The 11,953-nt window shown below is 43.6% G+C and overlaps 1 protein-coding gene across 7 annotated transcripts in view; it reads right to left on the bottom strand.

Moving 5' to 3' along the window:
- Positions 1-11,953, bottom strand: part of CIT (citron rho-interacting serine/threonine kinase) — a 137,118-nt gene that overhangs the window by 118,536 nt on the left and 6,629 nt on the right. For all 7 annotated transcript variants that reach the window (XM_019506781.1, XM_019506778.1, XM_019506776.1 and 4 more), the window contains exons 3-6: positions 11,152-11,327; positions 7,013-7,114; positions 6,654-6,796; positions 4,753-4,846 (exon numbers count right to left, since the gene is read on the bottom strand). In XM_019506781.1, the coding sequence (XP_019362326.1) occupies positions 4,753-4,846; positions 6,654-6,796; positions 7,013-7,114; positions 11,152-11,327 (515 nt within the window). The remainder of the gene's footprint in view (positions 1-4,752; positions 4,847-6,653; positions 6,797-7,012; positions 7,115-11,151; positions 11,328-11,953) is intronic.

Here is an 11,953-nt window from a genome sequence, read left to right on the forward strand (position 1 = left end):
CCACATTTTTCCATGATTAAAATGAAATGCCACTAATATTATATATATAAAAAATCATTTTTATCATGGCATTTCATTTTAATCATGGAAAAATGAGGATTTTGGGTTACTTTTTTAAATCTGAAAATTGGGATGTGTTTTTTTTAATCAGAGAAAATCAGGATCCCTGGTTATTATATTAGGAAACCTAAAAATCTTAAAATTAATAACTTGTAACAAAGCTAATTGCTATATGGAAGGAGTTAACACAAATTAAAAGAGCTAATTCTACCTATTAGCTATATACAGCTGAAGTAACAACATATTTAAAATGTTGCATTCTAAAGATCATGATGCACCATATGTTAATAACTACTTATATTCTAAGTGGCAAGAATGCTTCAGCAATGCAACTTCAATTGACACTAATCGGAGTGTCACAGCTAAATTCTCATATACCAGTAAAATTTATGGGTCAACGTTTTTCAGCAGTTTCTATTCCCTCCACTTTATTACTCAGTCCCCTTTCCCATTCTGCCCTGTATTTATATACTGCTAGTAAAGTAACATTCACTAAAGTTCTGGTGTCTGAAGTGTTTTCAACAGGTGCTTCAGAAATCACTACTAGAAAAGTAAAGCACAAATGAAGAGGAAAGCAACATAGTAACCAGGAAGCAGAAGGAGCACACAACAAGGAGACATGGGTATCTCTGTAAGTATATTGTGAAAATCAGTCAAGAAATACAGCATTATCAAGAAAGAAAATACGGCGAAGATATAAAATGTAAGCAAAGAACACAACAAAGAGAAGAAATTATATATAATATGAAAAGAGAACAAAAGTAGATTCAAATGTATAAATGTATGCTCTATTTTCAAGGTTTTAGATATATTTTAAATGTCAAATTATCACTTCCTAAAATGGATGAAATATCCTAAATTTAGAAACAGCCTTTAAAAGGAGATAATCCTAAAAAAGATTTTATTCACTGGAAAGCAATGTGTTCAATGTCTTCCACCAGAACATGACTAATTTTAAAACAAGCCTATCAAGAGACTTTGATATGCCATGCTCATGCACACACTCAATACACATTAGTCCATGATTCAACAAGGTTTTTTAAGTACGTTCCCTAAGTTAAGCACACAAAAATTACTGTTACTATTAATAGGACTACCAATATACAGTTGCATAAATATCTTGCTGAATTGGGGCCTTTCTGAAAACATCATTCCAAGTTTGATTTTTGGTAATGTTGAATCTCAGTGAATCTTTTGGAGTACAATGTCGAGTTGCAGTGCATCATAATGCTCACTGGAAAGGTAGGATGGAGAGCAGAAGAGTAAGGACCCTGGACTTCAGAAAAGCAAACTTTGACTTGCTCAGGGAAATCGTGGACAGGATCCCTTGGGAAGCCCATCTGAGGGGGACAGTAGTCCAGGAGAGCTGGTTGTACTTTAAAGAAACCTTACTGAGAGTGCAGGAACAAACCATCTCACAGGAAGATTAACAAGTATGGCAGAAGACCAGCTCGGCTTAGCAGGGAACTCTTCAGTAAACTAAGTCACAAAAGGGAAGCTTATAAATGGAAACTTGGACAAATAAATAGGGAGGAATACAAGAGCATTGTTCGGGCATGCAGGAATGAAATCCGGAAGGCCAAAGCACAACTGGAGTTGCAGAACAAGGGACATGAAGGTAACAAGAAGGGTTTCTACAAGTATGTCAGTAACAAGGAGAATCAGGGAAAGTGTGTCCCCCTTACTGCAGTGGTTCCCAAACTTTTTATACTGCGGACCAGCAAACTCACTCAAAGAATGTTGGCGGACTAGGTATCTAATTTACATACAGAGACCCTCACCATTCACGGGGAATCCATTCTGGAGATCCCTATGAATGGCAAAATCCACGAATACTGACAGCGTTCCACATCAGACCCCACAGCCTCCCCCTGCACCCCTCTCCCCCACCCCGGTGAGAAGCTGAAAGTGCAGGGCTCCCCCACAGTGCCTGGGGACCAACCGCAGCTGCCTCCAGGGGAGAAGATGCTGCCACCACCCCCCTCCCCGTCGCTCACTCTCTGCCCACCCAACTCTGCTCGCCGCTCTCCCTGGCTCTGCCCTCCCCCACCCCGCACAGTGCTCCATGCCTGCTTACGCAGAGGCAGGAGCTTGGTGCAGCACCAGAGGGAGCCGTGGTGGCACTTGCCCGAACACACCCTGTTGGCGCAGCACATCGCAAATATTCGAATCTGCAAATAGCGGATTTGCGAATAGCGAAGGTTTCCTGTATTTAAATTTAATTTTCATGTGGGGGTGGGGGGTTGCAAGGACTGGATCAAATTGGGGCACCTCAGCCACAGACACCAGGAGACTCCACAAGGGAGGCAGCTGCATGGGTCGTGGTCCAGGGGGACCCAGCTGGGGCTGCCTGGGAAGAAGGGGCTCCGCTGCCTTTCCTAGAAGGCAGCAGAGCTGCCTCACTGCCCTCTGCTACAGGCATTTCCCCGCCCACATCCCCCTGCTCCCAGCCACGGGTGGAGCTGGGGGTCCTGCCCAGCCTGGCATGGGACCCAGTACCGGCTGCACAGGCAGCACCTCGCCAGGCACAGCCATGGCAGCATGACAGGGGGCATGGAGCTGGCTGCCTCCCTCCCAGAGCTGCCCCGGCATGCCGTGACCCAGCAGCCAACCCTCCCCAGCCCAGTACCAGGCCACAGCCTGGTGGTTAGGAACCTCTGCCTTACTGGATGGGGGAGGCAACCTTGTGAAAGAGGATGCAGAAAAGACTGAAGTACTCAATGCCTCCTTTGCCTCAATCTTCACAAGCAAGGTCAGCTCCCAGACTACAACACCGAGCAGCAGTTTGGGGAGGAGGTGAGCAGCCAATTGTGGCAAAAGAACAGGTTAGGGACTACACCTGACGGTGCTGAGGGAGTTTACTGATGTGACTGCAGAGCCACTGGCCACCATCTTTGAAAACTCATGGTGATCAGGAGAGGTCCTGGATGATTGGAAAAGGGGAAACATAGTGCCCATATTTAAGAAAGGGAAGAAGATAGATCCAGGGAACTACAGACCAGTCAGCCTCACCTCAGTCCTTGGAAAAATCATGGAGCAGATCCTCAAGGAATCCATCTCTAAGCATTTGGAGAAGAAGGTGATTAGGAATAGTCAGGATGGATTCACCAAGGACAAGTCATGCCTCCCCACTCTGTGGATGCGGGGAGACCAGCAGACGTGGTATACCTTGATTTTAGCAAGGCTTTTGATACTGTCTCCCACAACATTCTCGCAGGCAAACTAAGGAAGTATGGGCTGGACAAATGGACTGTAAGGTAGATATAAAGCTGACTGAAGCATCAGGTTCAGAGAGTAGTAATCAATGGCCTAACGTCTAGTCGGCAGCTGGTATCAAGTGGAGTGCCCCAGGGGTTGGTCCTGGGGCCGTTTTTGTTCATCATCTTCATCAACAACCTGAAAGATGGTACAGAGTGTACCCTCAGCAGGTTTGCAGATGACACCGACGTGGAGGGAGTAGTAGATATGAAGGGTAGGGCTAGGATTCAGAGTGGCCTAGAGAAATTGGAGGATTAGGCCAAAATTTCATAGATTTCATAGACATTAGGGCTGGAAGGGACCTCAGATGATCATGGAGGCCAGCCCCCCGCCCAAAGGGCAGGAAGTCAGCTGGGTTCATAAGATCCCAGCAAGATAAGCATCCAAGAAATCTTAGGAGGTTCAACAAGGACAAGTGCAAAGTCCTGCACTTAGGACAGAAGAATCCCAAGCACCAGAATAGGGGGGGCTGACTACCTGGGCAGCAGCTCTGCAGAAAAGGACCTGGGGGTTACAGTGGACAATAAGCTGAATATAAGCCAGCAGTGTGCCCTTGCTGCCAAGAAGGCTAATGGCATACTGGACTGCATCACTAGGAGTGTAGGCAGCAGGTCAAAGGAAGTGATTATTCCCCTCTCTTTGGCACTGGTGAGGCCACATCTGGAGTACCGTGCTCAGGTTTGGGACCCCGCTACAGAAAGGATGTGGACAAATTGGAGAGCCCAGTGGAGGGTAACAAAAATGGGGAGGGGACTGGGGCACATGACTTATGAGGAAAGACTGAGGGAACTGTGCTTATTTAGTCTGAAGAAGAGAAGACAGAGGGGATTTAATAGCAGCCTTCAACCACCAAGGGGGGTTCGAAAGAGGATGGAGCTAAACTGTACTGAGTGGTGGCAGATCACAGAACAAGGAGCAGTGGTCTCAAGTTGCAGCAAAGGAAGTTTAGGTTAGATATTAGGACAAAATTCTGTCATTAGGAGGGTAGTAAAACACTGGAACAGGTTACCCAGAAAGGTGGTGGAATCTCCATCCTTGGAGGTTTTTAAGACCCAGATAGACAAAGCTTTGGCTAGGATGATCTAGTTGAGGATGGTCCTGCTTTGAGCAAGGGGTTGGACTAGATAAGCTCCTGAGGTCCCTTCCAACCCTAACTTTCTATGATTCTATGATAATGCCATGAACAGCTCTGGACTGCAAAGGATTCCCACAGTCTAAAAACCTGCATAAGCTAGTGTGTTTACTTACCTACCTAAATCTAGGGAAGACAATCAAGCTCATGTTTATAAGGTCATTTCTAAGTGAAAAGTATTATTAATACTTCATATTAGAAGGGAAAGATAAAAGAAAAAAAGATGTCAATAGCTAAGAGTGAATATGAAATCAGTTTTCATTTTTTCCTGCACTATTCAAAATTTAAATCCACTGTATTACCATTTTGTTCACTGTCATTTTGGCAGCCGACCCAAAGTCCACCAATTTAATGTGTCCTATCCGATCAATGAGAACATTCTCAGGTTTGATATCTCTGTAAACAAGCAGAAAGTAATTAATACTTTTCTACCCCAGTCAGTAGTTGTTCCCAGCTGTTAATTCAAGAAAACATCTTCCTGTTGCAGCAACACTCTTTCTGTGCTTTTAAATGCCACATTGTTCTTCACTGTCCTACATAGAGATTCTGTGGGAACCTCACTTCCATTTCTTTCTCTACTCTTAACATTGACCTTAGGCATTATAGCTACTGAGTTTCCCCACCTAAGTCACAAGGAGAGCTAGTAGCTGCTGACAGGGGTGGAAAGAGAAAAAGGGTGCTGGAGTACATTACAATGTAATGACATTACAGTATTAGCCTGCTGAAGTAGTGTTGCAATGCAGTGGTCGATGGCTCTCATTCCAAATCATTAGGACACACTATTTGTGTCTTTCAAATTCTATTCATACCCCAAGTACTTATGCAGCATTAGGAAGCAGAGTTCTACTGCCCTATATCCACGTAGAATAAAAACTTTTTTTTTGTCTGACCATTGACTTCAACCACTGGGATGAATAGCAAGGAACGCTCTGCACTTTTTTTCATAAGCACAGTGTTTTTAGATATGACAGCAAGTAAGAGTGGCCTTAGAATGAATTGAATTTATTAACCTTGTATGGGTTAATATTAATTGCAGAACTATGTAAATACAGCCCCATGATGGGTTCCTTAAAAATTCTTGTAATGTATAAATGCTCCCAGCTAATTTAACATATGTGACTGGCTCCCCCATCTCTCACCCCCAGCAACATATTTCATTCCATTTCAATGATCTTTGACAGTTCACCCAGTTTCCTTTACTAGTCAGTGCCAAGAACAAGCATCAAGTCCTGAAAAAAAAATCAGCAGTTTCCTTTAGTACCACACAGGATTGCATCCTACAGGGCTCACAAATGCATATAACCAGAAGAACTTCCACGGTATCTGCTCAAAACTTGCACCAAAAGTTAGTAACTTCAACTACAGTTACAATTGGGACTATATTAGTTTTTTGCTCTCCAACCCCTACCAATTCTAATATAATAAAGGGCTTAGTATGTCTGTCTGTCCATCACACTTTGGGACAACTGCACATGTGCCGCTGAGAGGGCGGGTGGTGATTGGCTGCGCAGGCCAAAGTTTGCGCCGCTGCCAGGGAAGTTTATGGCAGTGGCAAACACACCCTGGCCACCTGAGCAGCAGGGCTTCCACACACCTCCTTGCCTGAGGGTGAAGGAGGGGTCACGGTGGCCGCACTGCTGTGCCATCCAACCCCGATGCCCCCCAGAATGGCTGGCAGGGAGGGGGAGACAGCGGACAGGGAGGGAGGGAGAGAGAGAGGGAGGGAAGCAGGGCAGGGGGAGGTGAAGGGAGGGTCATGGTGGCGGCAGTTGTCAGGGCCAGGCAGCAGGAAAGGAAGGGGGGGTGGTCACAGTGGCGGCGCCACCCCTACCACCCAGCCCTGACAACAGCCAGCAGGGAGGGGGAGGTGGCAGGGAGGGAGGGGAGGCAGGAGGAACCCCACTGCAAGGTGGAGGCGAGCGGGGGAGAGAGCACCCGTGCCAGGAGGCTGGAGGAGGAGGTGGCAGTGGCAGAGGGAGTCTTTACACAGCCAGCCCTATGGGGGAGCAGAGGGGAGAGAGAGGGGCCATGTAAACACTCCCTGAAATACGTCATTCTTGATGGGCAATTAGCTAATATGTTATATTAAAGACTGCCTCTACAATAAATGGAATACAGGAATTAATGTTTACCATTACAGTGCACTGATTCCAGAATGATACTGGTAATATCATAAATATAATGCAAATAGATGTCTACTCACCTGTGTACATAACCCATCTGATGGACACTTTGAATAGCCAAAATGAGCTCTGCTAGATAAAACTGCACCATACTTTCATCTAATTGGTCCTCATATCTGTTTAGGAGTGACAGCAAGTCCCCTCCAGGCAAATATTCCATAACCTGCATGAAATTTTAGATACACAGGCCTAGTTCACATACAAGACACACCATATTAAAACTTTAAATACTACTTAAGGCAGCTATCAAACAGTGTCTCATAATGCAGGAAAATTTACAGAAGGAATTGTACTAATTTAAGCTACTGCCTTTTTAAAAAAAATAAATATATATAGAAGTTCAAATTTAAAAAAGCACAAAAAAGAAAATTAGCCTTACTAAGTAGAGGTGGTTTTTGTCCTGAAATGCATATTGTAACTGTGGAATCCAGGGACTGATGTTCCGAGATAATATACTCCGTTCCTCTTCAAAAAATGACACCTACAAAAGGAACAGTACATTTTAAATAATGCCAAAAAGATTTAGGATTCTCTAGCTCCAAAAGCATACCAAAGGCACATCCCTCATGTTCAAAAATGACTATACAAATGACCAACTTCCACTGACACCCTGTGTAATTGTGGGAAAGCCATTTTCTCTCCCACCCTTTCTTACCATATTTGTTTGGCTTGGAGAGTTTTCAACTTAAGACAACTCTCATTATGTGTTTGTGGAATATCTACTGTTTGACAACATTAGCTATTGGGCATGGCCATAACAAAAGTAATAAATAGCAGTAAAAACAGGGTGGATTTGATTTAAATTGATTTATATCATGATTTAAATCACTGATCAGGAAGCCTCAATTTAATCACTGGTTTCTACAAAAAGTGCATTCTTGTTTAATATCCTTTATTCATTTAACTTCTTGAAACTTTGCACTTTTAGAGAAAGGTAAGGGCTTGACTGTGTGTACACAAACTTGCAGAGAGCCAATAGGGCTGATGGGTGGGTAATCAGGTCTGTTCTCTCTTATCTCCATATACTGCTGTTAACAAGGATGTTATCTCTGGAGACAACAAACACTCCCTGTGCCCAAAGAAGGGCATTTGCACCCGAAAGCTTGCAAAGAACGATTTTTCCAAGTATTTAGTTGGTCTGATAAAAGATATCACATCTACCCAAAGAACCTTGTCTGCCTATGATCTCTGGAGACACAAATCCACAGTTTGAGAACTGAAACTAAGCATCACAGAGATACTAAATAGGATCTTCTAGACCAGAGGCAGGCAAAATATGGCCTGCAACCTGGATCCAGCCCACCAGGGCATCCTATCCAGCCCATGGGGCCCCTAAAAAATTTAGAAAATTGATATTTCTCTGCTCCTGGCTGCTGGCCAAAGATGACAGGATCCAGGAGCAGTAGGACCGAGTGGAATTTGGCAGCAGAACCCAGCAGCTCAGCAGCAAGGCCTGCAGGCTCAACCCCACCCCTCCCTCCCCCTCCCTGCCCTAGCTGGAAGCCCATGCCTAGCAGAGGCTTCTGGCATGGGATCCTGGGGCTGTTCCTACCTTCCTGCACTGGAGAGGGGAATTCAATAAGATGGAGGCAAGCTGGGGAGAAGGTAGGCAAGGGAATACCACGGGCAATTGCCCCAGTCCTTGGGGCCAGGCAGGCTCCTACTGAGTCCTGCAGTCTCAGCCATGCAGCCAGGAACCATGTGGTGCTGGAGTGCCTTGGCAGCAGACAGGAAAGCAGCAGCAGGTGCACAGCGACAGCTGGGCTGGAGCTTGGGGCCTGCACCAGTGTGCCAGGACCAGGGCCAACAGGGCCCAGAGTGGGACTGTAGAAGTATGAGGCCTGGGCCAGCAGAGGTCTATGGAGCCAGGCCAGGCTGCACCAGCAGGGAGACAGGGGAGCCAACCTGGCTCCATAGAGCCCCTGCCAGCTGGCCACACATTCCTGATGCCCTGCTGGACTGCGGGAGCAGGGGGCCCATGCCTGTAACCTGAGGCCAGGAGTGGGGGAGGGTGGGCAGGGGGCCGTGCGCATCTGCGCAATGAGGAAGGGAGAGAGAGAGAGAGAGCAATGAGGGAAGGCCAGAGTGTGTGTGTGTATGTGTGTGTGTGTGTGTGTGTGTTCATAGGGCGAGTCCCTATGCACACCCCACCATACACTAGCACTCACACTCCACCTTGTACTGCCATACACACAATCCCCCACATCCCCTCACACACCCCAGCCACCCCCACCACAAACCCCATACCCACCCATATACCCACATGCTCCTTCACCCCACACCCACACACCTATCCACCCCCCTAAGCTGCCCCCCCACACACACCCACAAACCTATAGCCACTCCCCCATTCCCCCACAATATACAAGAGTAAGACTTCATTTTCAGGTATTGTGAAATCACCTCTATGTACACTTCACAAACACATGTAAATCAGGACAAAAATATTCTTTTAAATCAAATTAATGAATGTTGTAGATGTTTAATTATTGGAATATAATTATAATTTGATATTTTTCTGGTTCTGAGATGGCAAAACCCCTTGCTGAAAGGAGTACTTCTAGGGCAAGAAGAGGGACTTCTGGCAGCAAAGGATGGGGGTTAGGGAGCAGGACTTCTGGTCACAAGATGGCTACCAGGAGTGGGGCACCTGTCAAAGGGAAAGGCTACCCATGCGGCCCTTGACAGCTTGCCAAAACTTGGTAAGCGGGCCTTCAGCCAAAATAATTGCCCGCCCCTGTTCTAGACTGAGCAGTAAGTCCCATTGAATAGAGTGGTTTTCTTTAATCTTTAAAAATCTAGAGAGGAGCCTCTGGGAACCCTATAACATTGGGCCCCTAATATAGACCATGACCTGTTGTGATCTATTTACAAAATATTTTAAAAGGTTACATGAATATACTGTCTCAAATAATATATAGTTGGAAGTTATAATCCCTATTCCATGATGATATCTTTGAGCTTAAACTTACATAAAGATAGTTTTAATTTAAGATGTGTTCAATTTTAAAGCAACTTAATAAAAAAAATAAAAAATACAATTAAATCAAATATGATTTCAATTTGAAAAATCTGATTTTTTTTAAATTGTTGATTTTTATCCAGCCTTGTAAAAAATCAGAAAAGAACCCAAACCTATGCTAGTACAATTAAGGCACAGAATTCCAGAGATCTAGTGTGGCAATGAAGTCTCTATAAACTACAGTTTTACCTTAAACTAAGTCAAATCAAACAGAACTGCAAACATGAAATCTAGCTAATCCAAAACGTTCCAAATATCACAAAATAGAGCTAATGATACAAATACTGTTATTTCATCTAGATCAGGGGTTCTCAACTTTATTATAGTAAAGGCACTCCTTCATAACTTTTCTGACTTAAACAGCACCCCTTTTCAAAAATGTATTTTACTTGTTTTTTTATTATGGAAAATAACAGAGCAATTCTTCCATTGCAAAGAACGGATAAAGACCACAACTGGTTTGACCCTATGGATTCCTATTTTAAATTTCTGGGTTTACATTCTGAATTATGTAGGTAAATGGTATAGGTGTTTGAACACCTAACACTGCTGATACTCCACAGTACTCTGCACAACTCTTAAAAGGCTCTCACAGCACCCAAGTTGCTGCAATAGTCTGGCTAAGAAGCACTGATCTAGATCTTAACTATGTAATATCTATTTTCACCTCCAAGGGCCTTCAAGGTTTATTCTCCACCTTCCTTATCATTTCTCAGTCAATACTGAGAGGTCAAGCTCCACCTCGGATCAGCCCATGACACCAGCTTCCAGATTCTGTCTCTCATGATTTGGAGGAGCTCTGCATAAAAACTCACCAAACCATTTTACAGTTTCTCCTTCATACGCCTTCTTAAAACTCTCTTTTGCCCTGATATCTAAAAAAACTTGACAACAGTTAAGCTACTCAGGTGTGCTCAGACCACTGCCTGTTAATCTAGCCCAGTGCTTCTCAACATTTTTGTACCAGAACACATTTGTAAACATTGATGGCCAGTCCTGACCCAGTAAATAGTTTAAGTAGAAAACACACAAGTATTTTGGCCCCAAAACACTTATTGCCAGGGATCCTGATTTTCTCTGTTTAAAAACCTGTGATTTTCCATGTTTTTCAGTGATTGTTTGCAACCCTTTCATATATTCTTGCAACCCACAGGTTGAGAAACACTGATCTAGCCAATACTGTCTTATTTCCTTATGCTTCATCTCTCTGTATCCATCTGCTGTCTCTAGTTGTAAACTCCTTGGGATGGGGACTGGGTTTTTTGTTCCACATTTATACAGCATTTAGGAAAGATCGGTCCTATTGTTCCTAGGCAATACAAAAATACAAATAAAATAATCATTGAAATTTATTACATCACTTTCCCACAAGCTAGAATCACCCCTTCCATCAGTTTTCTTATCAGTTTAATGGGAAAGAAGAAGAAAACGTCCACTATATTATATTTTGTAGTTGCAGTGACAATTCAAAGTAGACAGCAGTTAAATATACATACATTTTCTTGTAGCAACAAGGACTGTTTGCTCATCACTTTCATGGCATAGACATCACCAGTCGCTCTCTCTCTCACTACTTGTACTTCTGCAAAGTGACCACATCCCACCAAACTCCTGACTTCAAAATCCTTTGCACTGGGTTGCAATTCCCTCAATTCAGCTATTGTCTCAGCATCTATACAATATGAACAATTACTTTATATTAATGAAGTGACGTTATATAATGAATACAGCCGTAGCAAGAGAAAATTATTCCTTTAGTTCCAGACTCTCAATAACTATTAATCACTTCCTTACTTTCATCAAATATAGTTATTAGATAAAAACCAATATTAATGCAAAGTTATGGCTGGGAATTAATACACACAAAAAGTTAGGAAATTCAAAGATAGTTCCCATAGCAACCATAACTCATCCCCCCTTTACTGCATCATAAAAATTAGAAAGAGACTAGACAATTTTTCCCATCTTTACCAATGCAAGATTAGTCTCTAATTAGGAGTACTTTGTCCAGTCCAGTTTTAGAAGTCAAATGGCAGGGCTTTCATCACTTATTTTGGAGACACTATGCTATAGTCTAATAGAAATAACTATCAGGAATTTTCTTTTTCAGCTTAAGTATTCCTTTATTCAGTTTCATACCATTTATTCCTTGTCATCTTTCCTTGGACCATACTAAACAATTCCTCTCTCTCCATTTTTTAACACTTTTGAAAGACTGGTAAAATTAGACCTCTCTAATAATAACTTCTACAGGTTGTTTTATAGGTTCTGCTCAACTAAACATTGTGCAAGTAGAGC

Source organism: Gavialis gangeticus, unplaced genomic scaffold (genome assembly GCF_001723915.1).
Source record: "Gavialis gangeticus isolate Ggan-Ray unplaced genomic scaffold, GavGan_comp1, whole genome shotgun sequence".
Taxonomy (NCBI): domain Eukaryota; kingdom Metazoa; phylum Chordata; order Crocodylia; family Gavialidae; genus Gavialis; species Gavialis gangeticus.